Source organism: Calonectris borealis, chromosome 3 (assembly GCF_964195595.1).
Source record: "Calonectris borealis chromosome 3, bCalBor7.hap1.2, whole genome shotgun sequence".
NCBI classification, from domain to species: Eukaryota; Metazoa; Chordata; class Aves; order Procellariiformes; family Procellariidae; genus Calonectris; species Calonectris borealis.
In genome coordinates, this window is record NC_134314.1 from 99,402,783 (window position 1) to 99,427,488 (window position 24,706).

General features: G+C 37.9%; 3 protein-coding genes across 12 annotated transcripts in view; 1 reads left to right on the top strand and 2 right to left on the bottom strand.

Annotated features, from left to right (window-relative positions):
• Positions 1–242, bottom strand: part of CAMKMT (calmodulin-lysine N-methyltransferase) — a 226,806-nt gene extending 226,564 nt beyond the window's left edge. Inside the window, exon 1 of the mRNA XM_075146891.1 lies at positions 1–242. Within this exon, the coding sequence (XP_075002992.1) occupies positions 1–99 (99 nt within the window). The 5' untranslated portion in view covers positions 100–242.
• Positions 236–24,106, top strand: PREPL (prolyl endopeptidase like). Of its 10 annotated transcripts, none has more exons than XM_075146881.1 (15): positions 236–631; positions 1,252–1,494; positions 4,184–4,378; positions 4,904–4,970; positions 5,634–5,840; positions 7,927–8,050; positions 10,356–10,572; positions 11,145–11,330; positions 12,788–12,991; positions 13,738–13,913; positions 15,361–15,577; positions 15,768–15,917; positions 16,877–17,003; positions 18,037–18,143; positions 19,054–20,696. In XM_075146881.1, the coding sequence occupies exons 2-15, from the start codon at positions 1,276–1,278 to the stop codon at positions 19,132–19,134; spliced, it is 2,277 nt and encodes a 758-aa protein (XP_075002982.1). In that variant the 5' UTR covers positions 236–631; positions 1,252–1,275; the 3' UTR covers positions 19,135–20,696. The 10 variants fall into 10 exon arrangements, with proteins under 10 accessions (XP_075002982.1, XP_075002988.1, XP_075002990.1 ...); XM_075146887.1 differs by having other exon boundaries at positions 4,187–4,378; positions 18,061–18,143; XM_075146880.1 differs by lacking the exon at positions 236–631 and adding an exon at positions 23,236–24,106 and having other exon boundaries at positions 646–1,494; positions 19,054–19,168.
• The window catches only part of SLC3A1 (solute carrier family 3 member 1), a 22,890-nt gene continuing 18,903 nt past the window's right edge, over positions 20,720–24,706 (bottom strand). Inside the window, exons 10-11 of the mRNA XM_075146890.1 lie at positions 22,156–22,272; positions 20,720–21,315 (exon numbers count right to left, since the gene is read on the bottom strand). Coding sequence (XP_075002991.1) covers positions 20,875–21,315; positions 22,156–22,272 — 558 coding nt within the window. The 3' untranslated portion in view covers positions 20,720–20,874. The remainder of the gene's footprint in view (positions 21,316–22,155; positions 22,273–24,706) is intronic.

Here is a 24,706-nt window from a genome sequence, read left to right on the forward strand (position 1 = left end):
CTGTCCGAGCAGCCGCCAGCGGGCTCTCGCCGCCCCCGCACCGCTCGTCTCGCACCTGCCCGCGGCGGGGCGGCGCGGAGAGCCGGCAGCCTCGGCCATGCGGCGGCGCGGAGCACCTGGAGCTGAAGCGGCGGGAGCGCGCAGACCCCCTCTCCGCGCGCGGGACTTGCCGCCGAGCCTCCAGCGGCTGCCAGGACCGGCCGGGCTAGGGCTTGAGGGGGAGGAAGTGGGTGGCCATCTTTGCTAAGGGCAGCGCTGAGGAGACGAGGAGCACGCTGCCGATGCATTATGCCCGGCTCTTCAGGCGCACCGGAGGGGCGGGAGCGCGCCTCAAAACGGGTCGCCTGTGGCCTCTGCGCCCGGGGGCGAAACTGTGTGTGAAACGGGAGCGACTTTAAGAAGTCCGCGCCGGGCACCGTGCCAGCCCGCCCGGCATGCGGCCGCCCGCCGCGGCTCCGCGCCCCGGCGCTGACATCAGCGGTGCTCGCCCGCCGCGGGCGGCTGAAGCGCCTTGCCGCCATCTTGGCTACGGGCAGTCCCGCGAGGGAGCCGGGAGCTGCTCGTGCTCGCCTGCCATTTTATCCCGGGCAGCCCTGCCGGAGGGAGAGCGGGTCCAGCCCCGCCTGCGACGGCGAGTCCTTGCGCGGGCCGCGGGCGCTGCCCGGCGTTGGCACGGCCTTGCCGCGGCCGTGAGGGGCAGGGCTGGCGGGGAGCGGGGCCGGGTTGGGGCCAGGCCGGCTTCTCTGGCCCTCGCCCGGGTGGGACGGGGGAACGGGACCGCGGGCGGTGAAACACGTGGGGCCTTTCCCCCCCGCAGAGCTGCAAACCTGTCAGTTTTCCTGCGAGCGGGGTTTAGCTTTTGCTGTCAAGTTACCCTTTTGAGATAAAGTGATTTTATTGTTACATGATACTTCTAAAGAGGGGGAAGACTTCCCAGAACCTTCCCGGTTTTTGGTTCGTCAACATTTAAACATGCACAGTTGCAGCTTCCTTTCTCTTCATTGATAGTTTCGCTAGAGTTAAACTTTCAACGCCAGGAACCACGTTTTGGGGTAATGTAGCAGGTTAATATGCAAGCTAAGCTGTGTGTGCCAGTTCTTAAGAAACAGCTTAAGTTTTACTGTTTCTTCTCATCTGATTTACCTAATGAATCAGTCTCATTTCTTTGAAAGAGAAGAAGTTTTACCTTCAGTTTGTGTTATGTATATTTCACATATACAGTGTGAATGATCAGCAGTTTGGGATTTTCAGAAATTTCAAGTTGACTGTCAAGAAATGAAGGTTAGGACGTCATGTGTTGCGCTGCGAAATCTTCTCCAAGGGCTGAGCTTCAGTGTCAGATACTACTCTAAGCATAACCATATTCAGACAACGTGTCTTTATAGTAAAATAAAACCAAAAAAATGCCACATGCTGGACTGTTCAGAAGGTACATGCACACACAAGACTCTGCCATCTGGAAGCATCCTGCCATGGAGATTCTTTTCCTGCAAGGTATGCTGCTTAAGTATAGACTTAATGTCAACAGTCATCTTGGCCCATCTGTTAAGCAAGCCAGCCATATTTTTCAAATGTCGAGGAAACTAAAGGGTTTGAAGCAGGGGGATAAATACTAGGATTTCAGTTGTGTTCAAAGTCATCTACCGTTGTTCAACTTTCCTATGCTGTTTTGATGTAAAGCTGCATTTTGGTTGATTTTCCTGCTGTAGCAATTTTTTAAAAATTGGTATTTTCCGGAAAGATTCAGATAAAGTGTCAGGGGAAAGCTGCAGGGAGAGATCAGCTAGAGTAGAGGCGAAGTGTCCAAACTGATGATGCCAGACTTAACCACTGTGAGCTGGCTCAACAAAACTTGACCTTTTCTGTGCTGACCAGCAAGTCGTGGTTTGCACCATATTAAATACTAAAATATTCTATTGACTTCTCATAATTGTATTCGCATGTGATAAACTATACTTTAAAAGGTACTTGGATTTATTTCTGTAAGTATTGTATAAATTGGTGGCAATGTATCATGCACAGAGTCAGAAAGTAGTCTGAAATAATTTCAGGTCTTCTGTTCCTGTGTTTCTAATACAGAGTTTGCTAAAGCTATTATAAAAGCTTACTGCAGTATGACAGCCTGTAAACCAATTTATACGCATAATGCATAAATACTGTTTAAAAAGATTGGTGTTTTGGTTTATTTTATCTTAAACATGTTTTCAGATGGATGTGTGGTTGTTCTAAAATTGACAGTGTTTCTTCAAAGGTGACCCAAACATCATCTTGTTGTAACCCTCTTATTTCTAACCATAATGTAAACAGTTCCTAAGTCTGTGTCTGAAATGTAAACAAATGTTTCAAGGAGAACATAGGAAATCTTGATGGATGAGAATGTGTTGTTCTGTTTATTCATTGGCAGTTCACTAACATGGTTAGAAAAGCTGGTCTATGACGCTGGTTCCAGGATACAAACAAGTGGTTTTCACCTGAAAGCAAGCTGTGCCTGTTTGCTTTGGAGCAAATGTTTGCAAACTGATTGTCAATGCGATCCTCAAAATCTTTCTAGATGCTCTTCTAGATGACTTGTTTTTCCCTGGGCAGGGAGGTGTACAGTAACTGTAATATATACCTACACTATGGCCACCAGTTCTATGTAATGTTTCCAAATAAATACAGTGGGAACCGTTGAAAACAAAAGGAGGGGAATCGTCGAAAGATTCAGTAAGTGTGGCGGTTGCCAAAATAAGTTGTGGATGCTAAAATTTTACATAGGTACAAGGGGAGATGATACATGTACATGAAAGAGACTTTTTAAATATCCAGAAACCATATTCAGCTCAGGAAATTCCTGAGCTAAAATCGTTGAAGGCTGGGGGAATACCTGTTGGGGAATATCATCTGTGCTTGTCCCATTCTTATGCTTCCCTAAGTATGCATTTGTGGCCACTGTGGGGTTTTTGTTTGCTTGCTTCTGGTTTGAGGAATGGTGTTTTCTTACAGCAATTTTTCCAGTGACTGTGGTACTACTCACACATCCTGCAATTTCTTTACCTTGACCAATTACATGGTTGCTCCAGAGCTTCTCTAAGGGCTTTCACGGTTTCTTTGACTTGTGCTGCTGATTTGATATACTAGGCTAGAAGGACTGTTGGTCTGAACCAGTAACGAACAGTAGTATGCTCTCATGAATGATGTGGTTTATGTTCATAGGGAGTTTGGTAACTGGAGCAGATAGTTTCTCCTCCTTTCGAAGTCTACTCATAACATTCACATTTTAGATCGCATGCGTTTGTGAAGACAAACTAGGAATAAACCACCAGTTCTTGATGCAAAGTGAGGATGGGGTAAAAAGTATATGCTGCTTTTTAAGTTTAGACGCATTCACATAATACATTGAATGTTATAAAATGCTACTTTATGTGATCTGTGCAATATTATGTACTGTAATATATGTTGTTAAGCTTATCTGATCAAACGATTTTACAGCAAGCAGAAAGGAGTAGCATTGTGCTAGCAATTTTAACACATTTCTAACATTTTTAAAAGAGAAGACAGCTTTGTTGGCACTGAGATAGCAATAGTCTGCTCATGGATCATGGAAAATCAGATCCTTAGGCTTATTCCTGATAAAATTGTTGCAGAACCCATATCAGTTTACTGCTTCACTTCATTCTGCGCCTTATGAACGTTTATACTAACACTTTTGAGGAGGTGGAGCAAGAACCTGAACAAACTGCTAGGACTCCTAGGTACAGGGACAGAGGTGTGGGCAGCATCGTTGTCTAGGAAAGGAAATGAGAAATGATACTCTTAAGATAGGAAAATTATGAGAAAACACATCTGAAGAAGGAAAAATAACAGAATTCCATAAAAATTAACTAAAAACTAGTTCTAGAACAAGAACAAACATATTTACATATAATCAATTAAGAGCATACATTAATAGTACCCTAAATTTTGAAGAGAAGACTTAAATAAATGTGTCAAGGACAGTACATTTGACAATGCCTCCCTAAAAGATCAGGAAGAATTGAAAAGAAAAACTTATTGCAGCTGTGGTTTTTCTTTTTAATGGCACATACAGTTGTAATAACGCAAAGTTGGTTTTGGGTCTGTAGCTCAGGAATTACTGCCTCAATATGTTCATATTGGCATACAGAGTGCTGGCTTGTAGCCATTGTTGTCTTTCCTTACTTAGCAGGAAGGAACAAAAATCCCTTCCAAAAGGAAGCAAAATACATCCATAGTATCAGAGCTTTTGTACAAGAATCTTCTGAAATCAGAGCAAGAAAACTGGAAAGACATTTCAGCAAGGTACAAACCTATGACAAAAAGAATCAAGGAAAAATTAGAAGAATTGCACAAGTATACATTCAGTTCGGGAAACCCAAGGGTAAGTGGCAAAAAATACAAACATTTCTCATCACTGAGTGCAAATAAAAGGCAGTGAAGCCATTTCTGCCACAAAATGCTGTTCTACTGATTATTTTATGGTGGTAGTTTTCAGTTTTGAATATTTTAATAATTGTGGATAGTAACAGTATGGTTTAGAACCGCTTATACCTGTTACGATAGTGTATTTACGTTAATTTCTCCATAGGCAAAAGCAAGTAAAGATACAATAATCATCTGACTTTTTGATAAAGAATACAAGACATTGTAAGTTACAAGAGCAACTGCAGGTGGTCTGAGCCTTTTGTTAAATTTAGAGCAGACATAGGTATCTTAAGTACCCTAACTTTGAAAGAACCTTTCTGATGCGTGCAATTCCTTCCTTAGTATCAAATGTATGTGCTATATTCTGTCATTTGTGTATGTTACAATTGTGTTGTACAGAACAATGATTGAATATATGGATTCTAAAGAAATAGTCTAACTATACGTTGGACTTGAAACATGTTTGTTTTGTATTTAACAGATCAGGTTTGGAGAGAATGTGTACTTTGAAAAGAATGGCTGCATATTTCTTTCAAAAGCAGATGATGGTAAGGGATTTCTCTTCCTAAGTGGTACGATTGTTAAAAAAGTTGTGCATGTATCACTTAGTGTACTTTTCTTACATTAAAGCTTAATTGCTCTGTTTCTTAAAATAACTAAACTAAAAATACTTTTATAAAATTCTTTAATGATTGATTAATAATTCTAGAAGCCTGAATCTGAAAAGATGAGGTGAAGAGAGTTAGGGAATAGTATATATTGATACTAAGGCAAGTTTCTGGAAAGCAGAGAGAGAAGTCACTTCTTTTCAGAACCCTAACTTAACATTGTGAAAAAGGAAAAGCACATTCATGCTTTTTTATTTCTGAGAGGGTGGAAAAAAATTACTAATTGTATTTAGTAAAAACAACTGTGCTTTATCTGAACTTTAAAATGTAATACATTTACTAGAAGCCAAGATCCATCCTTTTAAAATATTTTTAATAGTAACTACAAGACTTTTTTTTTTCCTGGAACTGTAATTTTTTCTTTATTTTTACAAAGTGCATTTACAAATATCTTGCAAGGCAAATATTTGGTGTTAATAAATTCCAGTAGTATGCTTGTGAATACTGCAGGCAGACTTGTTAAATACAGGTATTAACAACCACTGTTCATTTTGACAGTGCCTTAATTACAAGATTTTTTTGCTATCTCTTTTTTTTATGTAGTAAATGAAGGAAATGTTGATATTTTATTCAGTACTGAAGATCTTGGCTTTTTTGATGCCTTTATTCAACGGATCAGAATTTCACCAGATCAGAGATACATGGCTATCAGCTTAAAAAGTGAAAATTCTGAAGAGGCAACCTGCGTTATTATGAAACTTGGTCATTTTCCTGTTGTGCAAAAAGTAATTCCAAATGTATTTAGTTTTGGTAAGTTGTTTATAAATATCCTGTGGATCACACCAGCTTTCAACACAACATTTTTGTTAGTTTACAAATAATATTTAATAAATTACAAATGGTATTTAATTAAAAAAAAGGAAGCAATATTTTTAGATTTAATCCTTATAGCTGTTAAATTGTTTCTTATTTAAGATTTCTTCCACACTGCACAAGTACAAGTTATCTGATGTGGATGAAAGTGACTGCTTTCATGACACAAGTTTTCCTTCATTGTAAAAGCAAGCATTTATACATGTTTGAACAGTCATGCATATCATTCTTTTTATTTAATTCAATACGCTGCTTTAAAAATTTACTGACATAACTGTTTGCAATATAAAGATCTTTTTGAGAAATGTTCTGGTTATTAAACCCTTACAGCTACTACTGAAGTCACTGATAGCTGAAGGTACTTAGCTTCGCTGAAAAGTGTGTAGGTGCTACCTACTATTAAGTACTGGCTGGAACTTCAGCTGGACTCTAGGATGCGGGTCACAATTCAGAACCCAAATAAGTCAGCCAGGCCTTGAGTCAATTCTTTCAGAATAGATTACAGAGCTTTATATTGCTGTTAAAATAAGCAGAGGTAAACTGAAGTGAATGGGAAATCTTTTTTTTTTTTAATAGTATGTTAAAGAATATAGCAAAAAAGAGTGCAATAGCATGTATACAATGTTCCACATCTTGTATTTTGGATTATATTGTTAGATGTCGTCAAGTATATACAGTGCAGTAAGCAGTTTACCTGGGGAGGGCAAGAATGTAAAACTCTAGGTAAAACTTCCTAGTTACAAAAATGAATAGTAGCAAGAATTTAATGTTGTAAGTGTTTGCACAATTTAAGTTTATAATGCCTGTTGAAAACCGGGCCTGAAAACTTGCCAGGGACATTTTTCACTATACTTGATTTGAACATGTATCTAGGTTTGTCTGGAAGAATCAGTACATTTAGGAAACCAACTCCCCGTTGCCTACATAGGTGCGACAGATTGTGGCAGATAATAACAAAAAATGACTATCAGAATGACAGAGATTACACCCATTTTGTAAACTTAGGTGTAAGTGAGGTACAGCGGTATCATGAAGTACAGAGGTACCTCAATTATGACCAAGAGAATTAGGTCTTATGACCACTTGCAAAGTATATGCTTGTATTGCATGATATGCAATAGCAGGCAGACAAATGAAAGTTCTTGAAAATTTACATCTGTGTTTTTTTAAATGCTAGGCTACAGAAGAACTTGCATTTCCCTTCTCAAGGCTTGTCTTCATCGTGAACCCTCGTCTACTTGTGCACTTTAGAGCCACATTGCTGTTCACATAGCAAATTGTTTGCTTTACTTCAGTGTGGTACTTCCTCGGATTTTGTACTGAAAATTAGTATTTATTCATAAGACAGCATACAATAACGTTTTAAAGTATATGTACTAAATATTATTCTGGTGGCTGTAGGAGCAGCAGAGAGAGCAGTAATTTGGCTGGATCAGTCAGATTATTAAACTTCAGAATAGCAAGGTTCCTATATTTACACGTTTCTAATGTTGGAGAACACATGTACCAGCAAAGAAACCTGGAGAATTTTTATCCCAGCAGTACCCATGGGGCACATGCATCATCTCTTTTCTCTAAATGGTTTGCATGCAGTCACATGCAGTGGTGCACAGCTCATTCATACCCTTTTTATTATCTTGCTGACTCCATGTAAACCTCTATTTCTCTGCTCAGTTTTAAACAGCCACACATCATCTATTTTCCTGTTACCTCCAGAACCCCCCCCAGGGTCAAGAGCTTCCTCTTCCTGGGCCCTGGAATATTGTCCTCTGCCTTTTTTTTTTTTTCTTTCTTTTTTTTTAAAATATATTATGAGATTCTTGTTCTGTGGGATTCAGAGAAAACACGGAAAAATCTTTTTGTGGCTTACCCCAGCCTCTGGCATGTAGAAGTGCTGTCCTCAGTTCCATGTCAGCTGCAACCCACCTTTTTCAGCAGTGGGTGCAGTGTTCATGGAGCTCCATTTTCTCTCAGTAATAGTATATACTGTTCCAAATTTGATATGCATTTGTCTTTTTTCCAGAATGGGCTACAAATGATGTTCTGTATTACACAAGTCAGAAGAACCTTAAATGCCAGAATGTGTTTATGACCACTTTCACTAATCAGAAACATACTAAGTTAGTTTATACAGAACAAGATGCAAGGTAATGCTTACCTAAAATATAACAAGTCCTTTACATACGCTAGAGTATTTTATATGTAAAATATAACTGGTTTGTAAAACAAATTCTTTCATATCATATTCCAAATGGTAAAAGGCATTTTAAAGTTGTGTTCTGCTGTCAGTAGTGCCTTATGCAGTCTGCGAATGTGCTCTGTTCTTCTCTTGATATGTGATCAACAGAGATTTAACTTTACTCTCTTACCTCACGAGTTCAGCTGAGTTTATAAATGTCAAGGTCAGTCTCAGGTCAGGGTGTCCTTTAATAAATGTGTGACAGTTTCATACAGGGTAAATCAGACTGTGGATTTCGTTTTCTCTGCTATTGATGTCTGATACATCTTCTAAAAAACATAGAAGTTCAGGCTAATCCTTGCTCTGGGTAATGGATGAGCAAAATCATTACAGCGTTCCCAGAGATAGAACTATTGTGACTGAATACCCTCTCAATAACCTTTCTTTAAGCAGTGGTTTAGGAAGACAAGAAGGCTCTTGCTAAATTGAGTGCAGAACTAGTTTTTCAGCCATGTAGCATGTGGTAGACATATACAGCATTCCATAAATTCCATTAATTCAAGTTACATATTCAGTAAAGAAATTCAATTATACTTTCATCTAAAAAGACGAGAAAAAAATCTGCAATTGAAATGGAGTAAATAAGATCCTTTGAACAAAAGGATCATGCATACTTTTGGAAAATCAAGTTGCACTGACCTGACACTTCCCCACAGGGAAACTGTTGGCATAATTCTGAAGGTCATAGTCATTACAGTAAATCTACTAGAAACTTACTTAAAGGTTCATGTGCTATTGCAGCTCATAACTGAACTCACTTGTTCATCAGAGATGGCAAGACATTCTTTTGTATTGCCATTGAGCAGTTCCATTCTACATCTCACCAGCTCTTTTAGGTGCAATCAAATATTTTTTTTAGAAGCTGAAAATTTCTTCACTTCCTTAAAAAAAAAGCTACAAAGACAAAAAGAAATTGTAATATTAAGGTCAGAGTCCTTGGAGAGAAGTGTAACCTGCATTTCAGCTTGACTCTCTTAGAGGTAAGGTCCGCAGAGCTGAACTGTTGGAATCTCTACTGAATGCAGTGCCACGCTCTTGCCAAATTCGTGTGTATTAGAGAGGCAGGAGGCTGATTCCTCGCAGACTTTAGGTCCCCTGCTGTGCCAGCGCTCCTAAAGATGTCAAGCGGGTGCAATTAGAAAAAACAATAGTACCAAAAAAATTTGAGTTCCTCTACTTGCAAATAATGAAAGGCATTGAAAATGCTATCTAAAGCATCCTTTCCTTCACTGGTCAAATATTTTGAAGTCTAGAGGGATCATTATTGCAGTCGTGTATCTGATCTGTATAATGTAGATTACGGTACTCAACCCTGCAATTTCTTGATGAAATCTTCTGGATCTTTGTGTTGGACAGTTTTGCTTTTAGAGGCATAAAGTCTTAAAGATTCAAAATGGCAAAGAAACTGCTATGTCCTGAGATGTGACATTTCAACTAATTAGGATGACTTACAGAAATTTGAATCTGAATTTCAGCCTGAACTTCTCTAATATTAGCATCCACCCACTGGTTATCATTCTGTTTTCTATTTCTAGATTTTAGAAGCATTTAAAACCAGTAGGTAGTTCCTAGTTTCTTAGATAGTTCCAAAACCAGTTCCTAATTTCCAGCTTTATCACTGCAACCTCTCAGTCTTGTCTCATATAGGCTTCTCTACTTTTTAAAAAAATAGTCTTTTTTGTCTTACTTGCTTCAGACAAAGTTAGGTCAGAAACACTTAGGCTTTTTATCAATTTATCTTTATAATAGCTCCTACTTTTCTTTTGTTATTGCTGTTCCCATATGATGTCCTTTATTAATTTCAATTTAAGTATCCGTTACTACTTTTTTTTTTTTAAAAATAGGATTATGAGTTCAATAAAAAGTTCTACATTTTGCCTGAATTTTAAAGCCTATATACATCAGTGAGCTTCCAGTCTATCTCAGTGATGCAAAAACCCGGATTCAGTTGGGCAACAACTGAACTGCTTTCCTTGCAGATTTCAGGTTCCACACACAAGATTGTGGGTTTTTGAATCCCAGGATAAATGCAGCAGAAGTGGGTTTGGGAACCAAGTAGTCTGGAATTCCTCCAGCCTACATACAGGCATGCTGTTCCTTACCTTGCAGATGGAAGCCCATGATTCTGAAACAACTGATGTATTTTAAAATACTAATCAAGTTTAAGCTTTTTTTTTCTTTTTTCTTTTTTTTTTTTTAATTATTCCTTACAGATTCTTTGTGGACATACATTGCACAAAAGATAGGCGTTTTCTCACTATCAACAGCAACAGCAAGACAACCTCGGAAGTTTGGCTGGTTGACTGTAGATATCCTTTTAAGTTACCTGCTCTTGTACAAGCAAGAATAAAAGGGGTCATTTACCACATTGAGCACAGAAATGACGAATTATATATTCTTACTACATACGGAGAACCTGCAGAATATAAGGTAATTTTAACTGATAATAAGATTAATAAGATTCATACAGATACCTGTTGCAGATCATAGAGGAATAGTAAGGCTGGCTTTTAATTCTGTGTTTCACAACTTACTGAAATAATTTAAGAGAATTACGTAGAGCGCTGCATGGATTTAAAGACTGATAGTAGTACATGGAGTCTCGCCTGTAGGATGCCAATCTCATTCTAACTCCTTTGGCAACATCAAGAAATGAGTATGCTTTAACAGTCATTTCCTCTTTATTAAAATTTAAGTTAGTGATGTCAATCTATATAACCAAACTACCTACAGTTCTACTGGCTGCACTGAAAGCACTTATTGCATGAAAATCTTCTATAGATTAATCTATGAGAATTGAACTTACTTTTTCAAATGTTACTGAATTTTGCCCAAGTAAAGGGAGTTTAAAACCCTCAAGTTTTAGTCAGGCAAAACTCCCCAATGCAAACCAATAATTTTTGGCAATAAAAATGTTGCATGAGATCACTTATATGTCTGTACATCTCATTTGTAACTCTTACTACATCTTAGTAATGCAAGGTTGTTTTTTGTTGTTACAGTTGATGAAGGCGCCAGTAGCGTCCAGTGGCATGGAGAACTGGCAGTTAGTTTATGCACTGGAGGAGAAGACCAAGCTAGTAGACTTGGAGATGTTCAGTGATCACTGTATTATGTTCCTGAAGAATGCTGGTCATCTTTACTTAAGTGTGATTTCTTTTGTTTCACATTCAGTTCAGTCAATAAAGGTATGTTTTAGCTTGGCTTAAGCAGCATAATATTTTTTCAGCAGTATTTCTTTTTTTTTAACATAACATTATAATGGAAGCAAAGATAAATTCCAAGACCAGAAGTGGTCTTGGAAACTATAATACTGCCAAGTTTGTCATTATGACTAATTGTATTACCTGTGGCTGTTCTTCAGGATTTCATGTGGTGGCTTATTTTAGCACTTAGAAAATTAGAGAGCAGCTATCCTATGAGTCAGTTCTTTCTTCAACTTATTACTGTCAGGTTCTTTACAGTACAGCTGATTTCTAATGTAAAATAGGACTTGATTCCTTAAACACTCTACTTAGTTTTACTGGGCCTGTTTTTGGTTACACTCATCAGTGTAGGCAAGGAAATAAGTCTGGCCCTCCCACAGAAGAAAGATTAGAACATTCAGAAGACAAATATGAACACTGTCCCATAATTAATAGGAAGAGTTGATATTGCAGTACAATTTGTGCAAAGTATTTCTTCCCTTCTCTAGTTGTTGCTAAATACTTGTGGATTAAAAGCAAGGAGACTCAATTCAAAACCATGATTTCTGGAGACCATTCAGACAAAATATTTAATTGATTTGTTTGCCTGAAAAATATAACCTGAACTACTCGCAAGTTTATTGCGATAAGCTACCACTGCTGCATTCTATAAAACTGCTACAGAAAAAGGCTTTCAACAAAGTACGCTGTATGGTCTCCGAAACCTTCATTTTTGAAAATGGTTTTAGTTTATTTATTCAGAAAGGGTCTGTAGTTACTTGGACTTTTGCTGCCATTTCAGAAGTCTCTAGCAACCTAACCCAAGTAAGCAGTGGCCTGGCAGAGGGTTTGACTATGTCCCTGCTGCTCTCAAAGAATGAATCTTGATTTCTTTTATTCTTAGCAGAGTTAAAAGTCTTAAATATAATAGCAGTAAGTGTCTGAGGGTGAACGTGCCAGGAAAAGGTTTTGTTCTTCACAATGGCTGGCACTAGGAACAAAGTTAAGAGGCAGGGGTTTTCAGTGGCTTAGCATTACTGAGCTAACTCACAGCAAAAGCATAACAACTGACATGGACTTGGCTGTATAACATGTTGAAGTAGGACTGGAAGTCAGAGGGGAAATAGGATCTAAAAAATAAAAACAATGCAGAATAATTTCAAAGAATGTTTTAATTTGAAAAAAAAAAAACCTGCACTAATGCCCATTTTAAAATGAATTTGGATTTATTTTTCTTTTTTATTTCATAGTTGAACTTGATCCAGTGGCCTTAGGGGAAAAGTTTGCCAAATTCTTTCACTTTTTGACTGTTTCATTACCGAATTTAAAAGAAATACAGATTGTGCTACATACAAACAGAAGATAATTAGTTTGATATTCAATCTTTTCCTCTGAAGGACACACTAGGCCAAATTTACAGAAGCAGTGTAAGGGTCTCACTTGAAATGCTGTTTTCTCAGCTACCTACGTGGGCCTGTGAATTTGAATTGGAATCTCATCCTGAACATACCACCAGCACTTGCTATTTTCAGCTCACCTCCCCAGTACACCCCCCTAAGCGTTTTGCATATTCATTTAAAGAAAATAATCTCATTGAACAAGCTGTGCAAGAGGTACCAATTATTACGAATTGTCACACTACACGTTTACTAGCTAAAAGCAAGGTAAGCTTTTTTTCAGTCCTTTTCCCATTCCCTTTATTCTTCCCTTCCTCCCCACCCATTTAAAGAAAATGCATTTGGCAGGTAATAGAGATTAAAAAATGTAAAGAGCAGTTGGTGCTATAGTTACTAAACAGTGGGTGTTTTCTTCAGTGCTACAGAGAAGAACAAGAAAGAGTCATGATAAGATTTTTTTTCCATTAACCTGGGTATGCTAGAGGAGATAACAGGACACGATGAGTCAAGAATCTTGGTATAGTGTAACTCAGAATTGCTAGTTGATGTATGGTATCATACTCTCCATGGTAAATGAAAAAGATGTCAGCTGTTGAAAAGAACACCCCACAACCAGCTGCACACTATAGATCAAGAAAGGAAGGTTTTAACAGCCGGAGTCTAAAAAATTGGAGATGTTAATAAAGAGTTTGGGCTGTTGTAAGTGTTAAACTATTTTGTTAATAATAGATATTCTTGGTGTTAAAGCGGGAAGGAAGACTTGGGTGCTTTGCTAGTTTAAAAACTCCTCAGGTGTTGCACTTAAATGAATTTTATACTCTGCATCCATAAGCCTACACAGCAGAGGTTCAGTCTCTTGCTTTATTTTTCAAGAGTGCTTTGTACATTCTAAGTGAAAAAAATTACTGTAATCAAAAAAACACATTTTAAAATAAATAATTGAAGTTTTCATTGCCATGTGTCATTGAGATTTCTGAAATGTCCTTTATTGTAAAATACTCCTTCATTTCCAGGATGAAACTTTGGTGCCAATAACAGTTTTTCATAATATGAATTCTAAAGAGCTACACAGGAAACCACTTCTAGTTCATGTATATGGAGCTTATGGCATAGATTTGAACATGAGCTTTAAAGAAGAAAACCTGATGTTAATTGAAGAGGGTTGGATATTAGCATATTGCCATGTTAGGTAAGTCAAATATAAAATGGAATTAAGATTTTGATCTGTGGGATATACAGATATTTCTTGATATGCAAGTGAAGAGGTAGAGAAATAATTTTTTTCATGTAGCTATACCTAATTTTTCATGCTTTTCACTTCCATCTCTTTTTAGTTTTTTTTTTAAAGTAGTTTTTAACAAAAAAATGAATTTACCTCAGGAAAAAAAAATTAGACTTTCAAGACCACATATTAAATCAGTGGGATGGTTGTATGTAACTTTTAATCTTTTGAAGTCTCATTACTTCTCATCTCATCTTTGCTCAAGAAAAATTTTGATAACATGTTCAAATTGCAATGACATGCTATCTCCCTCTCTTTCTGAGGGCATTGTATACTAATGTTCAGTCTGCGTCTTCTGAAAACCGTTTGCCTTTTACAGCAACAACTAAGCATTTAACGTGCATCTCTTGTTCTTTTATTGGCTAAATCCTCTGTCTCCAGTTTAGCTACAAATCTACTGGTTTTATAAAACCACTATGTACAATGGGCTTCACATTTTCATTGAGATAATAATTCAGTAGGTAAAGAAGATAACAAAAGAATCACTGTAGGGAGGGGAAGGAAGGGGGAGGATGAGCAATTGTTTGAAATACCAGTTCCAAAACAAATTCAGCATACAAATATATTCAGTCTGCTATATTCAGTGGCATGCATTGTGCTGTTCTTCCTCCCACTCCTCTAAGTATCTTAAGATGGAAGTCAGTCCTAGATGAAGATGGATTCTTCATACAAAGATTAATTTTGGCAGACAGACTAGTTAATTCATTTTAAACTTGAAACCTGAATAAGGAAACTTCAGCTGGCTTAGAACAAAACTTATGGTTGCATAGAAAGGAACATAAATAAATTTAAAAATTCTATACTACAAAATATAACATTTCAAGTAGTATTTGAAATTCACAAACTAGGAAAAAAAACCTAAGTCTCAGAATAAGCTATGCAGAAGACAAATCCTGAGAGTCTCAGTGTGGAGCTGACGAATACTATTTTACTGTTTTTAATAAATGCTAGTGTTAGTGATACAAGTATTGAAAATGTTTTAGATATTTTAATAGTTTCCTGTATAAAAAGATAATATTAGTCTCTGATTTTGTATTGCCTACAACGACAGTGTCATTTCCTAAAGTGGTGCTTTTCCTGTGAGTTCCAGGACACAAGCACACAAGGGCACGGAGTGCCCTTATGCAGTTAGGATTTTCACCAGTCATCATGCATGGACTTTTTTTGTTTGCATGTTGTGTATTTTAGCCATAAAGGAGGGTAAAGACAAGAATAGAGAAAGGAGGAGTTAATTGGGAAGGAAAACTATGGTTTTGCAATTCTGTGGCGGCTGCTGTCCTTTCCTTAATCTGAAGCTTTGCTGTGTAGTGTTTTGCAAAGAGACAATTCCAACTTGAATTGCTTTAAATTTCAGGGGTGGAGGAGAGCTAGGCCTTAGCTGGCACAAAGATGGATGTCAGCATAATAAACTCAAAGGTCTCCATGACCTTAAGGCTTGCATCATGCTGCTGCACAAACTAGGATTTTCTCAGCCAAAATACACAGCACTAGCAGCTGCCAGTGCTGGAGGAGTTCTTGCGGGAGCCCTGTGCAACACTGATCCAGAACTTATCAGAGCCATGGTTTTACAGGTGAGGTGCTGCAGACCTCTTATGGCTTATGATGTTAAACTGTATTTTCTGTTTCATTCTACCACTTTCAGAATTAGAAACATTCCAATTCAGAATTCACTTTCCTCGTTTGTTTGAGAAAACCTTGACCTAGGCATTTGAAGTCCTGTGTCCTATTTGCCAACTTTTTTTTTTTCTAATAACTTCTAAGGCTCCTTTCGTAGATGTTCTAAATACAATGATGAAAACTCATCTCCCACTGACAATTGAAGAACAGGAAGAATGGGGAAATCCATTAGCAGATGAAAAATGTATGAAGTATATCAAAAGCTATTGTCCATACCAGAATATTAAGACACAGGTAAAACTATACTTTCTGTGTGGAATACTACAGTAATAAAGTGTAGCAGTTTATAAGAAAACAAAAAGCGGATAACTGGAATTTTAAAAAAAAAGTCTATTTTACCTTTTCAGTGCTTTAAACCCCAGTATTTTAGAATTGTCTTAGCTGCTGCTTTGTGTTGAAATGAATCATCAATACAAATACAAACTATTTCAGTAATAGTCTTAGCAATATTTGGAGTCAGAAGTGACTACTGAAATTAACCAAACACCTTCTCATAAATAATCAATCTATTTCAAAAACTGTTTTTGTTATAGGACTGCCAGGAAGTAACAGATTATTCTATCGTATAACAAACCTCAACATGTAAAATATTTTCTCCTTTTGTGGGGGGTTTCTCTTGTTCTGCTGGGTTTTGCAGAGTCTGTCACAGGAGGAAGGAGGTATTTTCCACGGATTAAATACCTTTTCAGAGGCAAACAATGAAATGGGAAAGGAGCTTTAGCGTTGACATTGTCATCTAAGAGGAAATCTTTCTTTATTTGAAGTAATGTGTTAGCTGTGTTGCATAGCTTCATTAAGTAAAATCTTACTATATAAAACCAACTACTTTTTGTGTGTAGAAAGAATGCAAAAGTAAACCTTAACTACTGTTCTAAGGCGAACCATTCCATGATTATTACTCCCCTTTTTTTGTAATCATCAGCAAGCAGACAGATCTTGACCAGTGGAGAGAGGATGTTTTTTATTACCTTTTGCAAGTAGATGATCCCCTAATACGAAGTAATTTTTCAGACAAAAATACTTTTTGCAGTTAGAGTGATAAAAGTGCTTTTTTAAGAGCAGGAGATTATGTAATGGATGTGTTTTTAGATAAACCCTAACAAATAGTACAGTTAAATAGAGAAGAATTTGTTAGTCCTTTATGAGAAAAATCAGTTGTCAAGTATTTAACTGGTTTTGTTTTTTAATCTCAGTATTATCCTTCAGTTTTTATCACGGCATATGAAAACGATCAACGAATACCACTAACAGGAGTTTTGCGGTATGTTCAGAAACTTAGGAAGGCTGCACTAGATCATGCCAGCAGAACAAGAAAGAAAGGTAAGAATAAGAATATTACAGATACATGGAGTTAACTAAACTAGAATATTAGTAGTCATGTAATTAAACATCATAGAGATTGACTCCTCCTTAAATGCATTCATTTGTACTATACAAGTATCTAAAGCTCTGAAGTAATTTCCATTATCTGCAAAGATGAGATGTGCAGTCATACTGACAAATAGATAAACCTCAGCTTCTAAGATGCACTCTCCAGAGCCTTAAGAGGGACCAGATATCTCTGTATTGTAGACCTGCCTGAAAATAGTTAAACTCATATGTGTTAAATATAGTGACAAACCACAACAGGCTCAGGAAACCCTCTGAGATGAAAAAAAATGAAGAGTAGGAGAATATGAGTTGGGCTCAGTCTTCCCTAGGCTTCAACACACGGCGACTGTTGGACAGGGCTAGGTGAACCCATACTGTCTAGCCCAGCTATTGATACAGTCAGACTGCAGTTCTCCACAACACGTGGATAAAAATATTTTTGCTGCTCTGTAAAAACCTACTTTTCCCAGTTTACTAAAACTGCAGGTGTTAGTCCAAGGTAGAATGACTACAATGCCAAGGCATAGGCGCTTTTATACCTGAAACTTAACACTAGCTTTGGGACTGTTTCCAGCAAAAGGTGCATTCAAGCCTTTTTATTTTCTAGTACCATCTAATCTGGGGAGAGGCTTTTACCATCAGTACCAAAATAGATCTTGAATTTTCTAAATTTCATTATGCCCCTTCTCTGCTGGCAGCACAACTGCAATGGTTGAGAGAGGATAGCAGATGCTGCAATTGCTGTTGCAGTCTTTGCTCAGAAAGAAAAAAGCCCATCTTTCCAAAAAGACTCAGAAAGAGAACATGCTAAATATATAAACATTTTTCAAATATGTAGTTAATAGAAATACAAATAGTTCATCCAGCAAGCCCCTATATGATTCTTTTTTTTTTCTTAAGGAACAACAGAAATTCTGTCAGATAATTCTTATTTATCCCTAAACAATTAACTTACCTTTTTCCTCGTTCATTCAATGTCAAGTGATCGCTAGCTTCATTGTTCCAGGAAATTGGATCCCTAATATCATCTTAGACATCCAGGCAAATGGCAGTCATTGTGAATCATCTTGGGAGGATTCACTGAATGAGGTATGTTCCCTTTATTGCACACGTCCATAACATGTTGGAGGGAGGTGTCCCCTCGACTGATACTTCAACCTTAGTAGTTCATGCAGTCACTGAATGTATGTTTGAAGTATTAAAAGAAAAAAACAAAACCTACTGGAATTAAGGTTGCTTTTGCAACCTTTTACACATATTGCAAGAGCAACTGCTGGTTTTATATATATATAAAAACCAGCAGGTTTTATATATATAAAATTTTATATATATATCTCTCGACATATATATATATTTTTTAATATATATGTGTATATAAAACCAGCCAGTGACAGAGCCAGATTATTGAACCTCATTGTGCCTTCAGCCTCAAAATAGTATCAAACTCCCACTGTAATGTGCTGAGAGCTTTGAATGAAAGGTTCCAAGTTGTGCAAAACCATTGTTCCAGCAGGAAGAATCTTGCATTGTAGAGTATTAAGTGCTTAAAATTGTCATACTGGCTATTTTCTTCCATCTTCTTCATGAGTAAAACATATATGATGGGTTTGATCTTTACATTTTGAAATGCATGATCTGTACTATCGAAGGACACTACTACAATTAGGTTTCAACATTTTGCACTTTGTACAAGCGTGCACACTAAAAGCAACATACTGCCAAGATCTGCCATATTGTTACTGGTGTCTTAGACTATCACAGTTGGATACAAATTTTATTACTGTTAATTTTAACAAATCCTAGCAAATGTTATTTGGTTGTTGTGGCAGTTACTCACAAAATGAATTCTTTCAGGGAAGGCCTCATTCTGTCTTAGGGAAAGATATTGCTTAGCGTTAGCATGGGAAAAGACAAAGATGAGAATAGCTGAGCAAGAACCTGAAGGTTTATAGTGTGAAGAATTTTTTTATTTTGTAATAAAATACTTTCATTATTTTAGGTTGCAAGACACCTTGCTTTTCTGAACAAAGAATTTGAGGAAGTATGCCATCTTCAACATCATATGAAATCCTGCAAATAGCTAATAAACACATTGATCACCTGAAGAACTTCAGGTCAGATTTTTATTTGTATGAAAAGTGAACACCTTCTCCAGAGGATCTCTCCTCTTGGATCCTTGCTTTAATGGGCATAAGCAGACAAGAAATTCAAGGTCGGGTGTGGCATTGGCTTATAAACATACAAACTAAGAGCTGAAGTTTTCCCCTGCCAGATAGTACAGGAGTAGCTGCCTGCAGTAATCAATTTGTTCAGTACAGTTCTGTTCACATAAGTAAGCAGTGCAGCACTGTCAAGCAGAGCTGAAGCACAACAGTTGGTGCTTAAAGCCTAACATGTGAAGACAGGTACTTTGTACAGGCAACCTTTCCAGTTTAAGACCTCTCTACCAAGACCACATTTAAACAATGCAGTAAAACCCCCAAGAAGTATTTAATTTAAAAGTCTCACTAGGGTCTTCTAAAACTAATTCCCATACATAAGTTATGATAACTATTGCCCTTCCTAGCTACACAGCAGCAATAGTGTACTGATCATATGGTGGGATTGAACAAACTGCAAAGAAGAAAAGGACTCTCAAGAACAGGAATTTCAGCAGAACTCTTTCATTTGAGTAGATTCAAAATCTTGTAGTTACCTTAACTAGCATGGTAATCTTAAAAAGGAGGTGCCAAAGTGCCTCTGGAAGACAAGACAAACACCCCAGAAGGAGATGCCAGAGTGTGTCCAGAGGATAAAACAAAAAGAACATCCCCCACTAAAGCAGCCTGATTTGTAGCTTAGCTGACCTCTGAGCAAGGCACAAAAATGCTACACATTGCTTCTTAAGACAGATGCATGGTGCACACTTAGGAACAGCAACTGGTACAAGCAGTTGGTGGAGAATACATTATGTGGCCATAAGGTCCTCAAACCAAAACGGAGTTCCCCAGATCATCCCCCGAGTCCAAAACAGACTGGACCAAAAAGTCAAATGCTTATCCTTCCTTTGTATCACATAAGCCACTGTAGGTGCACCAAATGCAAATCAAAGCATGTGAACAAGTGTGACATTCAGTAGAGTTGTTTCAGTTGCCTACTCTGAACTAACATATACACACCTCACCTCAGCCTTAGGGTAGAAAAAGAAATAAGAGAATGCAAATGTATTCTAACTCGGGGTGGGGGGGGGTGGGGGGGGGGAAGGGGGGGGAACGGATTAATGGGAAATACAGTCCTGAGTGTAGAATTAAATATATTAGCTATCTTCTGTAACTTTGAGGATAATTGGAGCTGTTAGAGTTGAGAGAAGAGCTAAGACACCACAACTTTATATATTAGTCTTGCTTGCTTTTACCTATGTTAACAAATATAGGGCCACCCCTTTAGAATAAGTTTTACAAATCTACAGACTTCTAAAAAGTTGCTATGAACTGCCACAGGCTTTGGATTCAGGAGCTCTTAATGACTAGCAACTGTAAGGGGCAGCACCCAGAAAGCAACTGTTCTCTCTCCTCACAAAAATACACACACTTAAACAGGACAGTTTTTTATGACAGGTTTACTTTTCTTCTCCACAGACCCTAAGGGACAGTTTATACCATGCTTTTTCCATTTCATCACCAATACAAATGCAAGACAATTAGGTATCTGTTTTATTTTTCAGGATGTTTATTTTCTACACAGAATTTTAAAAGCCAAAGAAAACTGAAAATCTTTAGCATTTCCCTGAAACCAACATTTTCTAAATTAACATGACAGCTGGGTTATTCTACTCCTGCACTTAACAGTTTACATAAAATAAATTGAAGACACTGGAATAACAAGCTTTTTCTGCCACAAAACAGTTTCCTTGAAAAGCTTCCATAGTATGAACAGGCTTTGCTGTTTTATATTCGAGGACCAGGCCTTCTCCCATTTCAGTTTTAATTAGTTTGGTATTGACAGCTTTACCAGCATTATTAAAATTAGTGCTTAGTCTTATAATGGCTTCAGATGGAAGGCCAGGAACTATAGCTTTCAGGTCTACTGTCGATTCCTGCCCAAAATTGAGAACCATCATAAAGACTCTGTTTAACCCATCCAATTCCCTCACATACACAAAAACATTACTGTCATTCCAGATGTAACACATCCACCCCCGATGAATGGGTAGCTCATTGTTGCGAAGTAAAGCTAGCTCTCTGTACAAATTCAGGGTTGAGTTGGACCAGGTCATCTGGATCTGCAACAGTCAGTATTAACAGGGTCATTTCTTTGCACTGAATGTAGGAAATACTACTTACCTCTCACACCCACGCAGTCTGATGAGAACACACCTATTAGAATTCCATTTTGACTATTATCTCTCCTCAAATTTGTCTGCAAATTCCAGTGAAAAACTGCTTTTTCTCATGCACTTCCTTGGCGCTTGTGGACAGAGGCTATTAGGCAGGACACAATTTCCCCAGCACTGACACTATTTCTTCCTCCCACAGTGATCTTACAGTTCTATATACTCAGGGAAAGCCACAGCCATTCAAAGCTTGATACTGAACTTTTTTCACTGAGTCTAATCTACTGAAGTCACAGAGTTTGTTTTGTGTTTTATTTTTCCTGTCTTCGATTTATTTTTTTCTGTCTTCAATTCTGGTCAGCACTGTAGATCAGCAAAATCTGTTTGATTCACTGCTCAACTACCTTGAAAAAAAATTTTATTTTCTTATGTTAGAAAAGGTCTGTTAAGTTCTTGTTACAAGGCCAGTGCTTTCTATAGTAATAGAAGTGAAAAAAGACCAGATTTCAAATTTAAAATTATTAAAAGGATGTTAAAGAATCAAATTGCCACATCTACATTATAATTGCAGTTGCCTTGCTTAAATGAATATAGATGAATTAGACTGCTTGCTCATGCAAGGATTTCCTTTTTTAATAAAATTTATTAGGATTCAGTGCCTTTTTATTTTCCGCCCTTGAGTTTGTTCTTACTAGTTACACTACCAATTCCCACTAAGTAAAAGAAGTCAGAGCAAAATAGATACATTAAAATATTTTTAAACCATTAGTCACACATATAGATACCTACTTCAACATTTACACTTTGATAGTCAGAGTTAACGGGTAACCAGCTACTGTTGCCTTCAGTAAAACCAGCATTAACTTTGCCATCCCACTGCATGGGGGATTTCTCTGGAAAGGTCACCTAGAAAATAAAGTGATGTCAGAGCCATTACCAAGTAGTTACTTGTTTTGACTAGTATATTAAAAAGTTATCCCTTGAGTAGCATGTTTTCACATCTTCCAAATGGTCACCATTTAAGTATTGCTTTCTTTGGTTTAAGTTAAAATTTAATAAGGAGGATGTAATCCTGCTCCAAATCTAAAGAGAAAATAAGAGTCAAGATAGTTCCTGAAATGGAGAATGGATGGTCTCATGGATACAGCATCACCGGGTAAAATGTGGACTTCCCAAATGACTCTACCAGAGTTGCCTCCCCTTCCAACAGATAGTTGGATAAAAGTTTACTAATGACAGCTAGGATATTCTGATAAATATCTAGACATGCAGTGAGTGAATATGTGAGGTCATGAGTCCTAAGAAGAGATGCTGTTAAAAAACAGTAAACAACTAGTAAATGCTAGTCAGTGTCTGGTCTTTTGTAACTATCACACTTCTCACCTGAGAACTCTTTAAACTTACATTTGCAAGGGGTACAATTTGGACAGGATTGTTTGTGTGAGAAAGATAAAATTATTTCCAAGTGCAAAAAATTTATTGAAAACCAGCTTTTGGCTGATTAAAAAGTGTCAATGTAAAAAGTCTGAAGTTCTCATTTTGAAGAATTCAGAAAAATTCTGAAAAAGCTTCCTCATTGTTATTGAAGAGCTTGCCAAAAGATCTGACACTTAAATTTAATGATATAAGAGGGCATAAAATATTTTGCACATACTTTGAGTGTTTGTTTTCCATGAAAACTGTTTTTCATATAAAGGGCACTTTTCAATACAATCTGTCAGAACAGCAGCTCAACAAAGGAAATTGTCACTTTGCTTTGTGACATTATAAATAACGGGTTTCTCCTTTTAGCATGTTCTGAAAAGCAGGGGAAAAAAATCCTAAGTTTTCAGCACTGGTAACACTCCCTTTCATCTTTACCTATTTCAGCTTCTCCTGAAGTGTTTCAAATGCTGGGGCTAAAAGCTATACCCTGAGCAAATACTTTCTATCTTTTTAAGACATCCATTAATCAGGGATTCTTCCTCTCCAGACTGAATGAAGAGTGGTTTTGTGTTGTTACAAAGCCGTGAGCCACAGGGTGGCCACTAAAAGAGAGTAAACCGTGAGGAGCCAAGGGCAAGCCACTTTTCTGAAGAATATCATTCTGTCAGCAGTAATCAGCAGCAGGAGGAAAATGCAGGAGGTATTTTGACCTAGGTGTTTCTCAGGGGAAATGAGATTTCCTTTTAAATCAGAGAATAATTTCCTCATATCTGAATCAGACAAACCTGGAGATGATCCCGTGCTTCTTCAAGTATCTCTTTCCCTTTGGTACAAAACTAGCCAACACCATTGGTAACATCATCAGAGGCTGTCTCATTCCCTAACAGAGGCTTTCCACAGTGAAACCAGCGTCTGCCATAGGACCATGTTCTCATGGTGCTCAAATATGGTCATGAGAGGCAGAGCTGATCTATTCCCTTTTGGGCATGACTTTTTCCAGTCATGCCCATACATCTTGGGGAACAAGACACAACAGAAGTCAGGTATGATCACAGAAGAGACAAGAAATTACAGGGGCTGAACGTGAAAGCTTTTAAGTTATGCAGGTCAGCACAGTGTGAAAGGCACAGACACTTTGTTTTAATCCCTTGGCCTTGAATAACTTACTTCCAAAAATTTCTGTAATCTAACAAACACCCTGTCATGTATTACTTGTAGCTATGATCAAGTGAGCTAGGTATCTGGTTCCCAGGCTCAGGTACCTAAATCCTTTATAGAAAGGGATCTAAAAGACACATCAAAAAACCCTGCGTGACAAGCAGTGGCAAAAGCCACTTCTTCCCTTTCTGGAGATCCCTTCTTCAGAGCTTGGGCACACTGTAGAGGGCTGTGGCTTAGACAGGTGCCTTGGCATAGTCAGAGCAAAGCAGTCTGCAGGAAATGATGGCTGTAGCTACGGTCTCTCACGAACTCTGATTTCCTTTAAATAGCAGCCAGGAAATAATGGACTTTGACATAGCGATTAGGGTACTTCTGTGGGAGGAAGGAGATAGCGACTCGGTTCTTCTTGCCTCAGATGACTGCAACACACCTCTTCTAACCACTAGCCCAGGCCCGGTGTTGGCACTTGCTGCCCTTTCTGTTGAAGCAAAGCAAAGCCACACCACTGCAAACCATGCAAGACTCATCTGGCAGAGGACAGAAATCAGGGACCATGATGGCAGTCTAGCAGCTCAGACACACATCAAGGCCTTGGTTCTGGTCTCTGTCCTGGCCATTTCCATGTCCTGTCCAATGGTTTTGCCATGGGGAACACAGAAAACCATCTAAACAGTGAGAAGGAGTGGGTTTGGTAAATAAGACAAAAGTTCTTGTATTTTTGAAAGTTCTGTTACTCAGAACTGAACAACAGGAT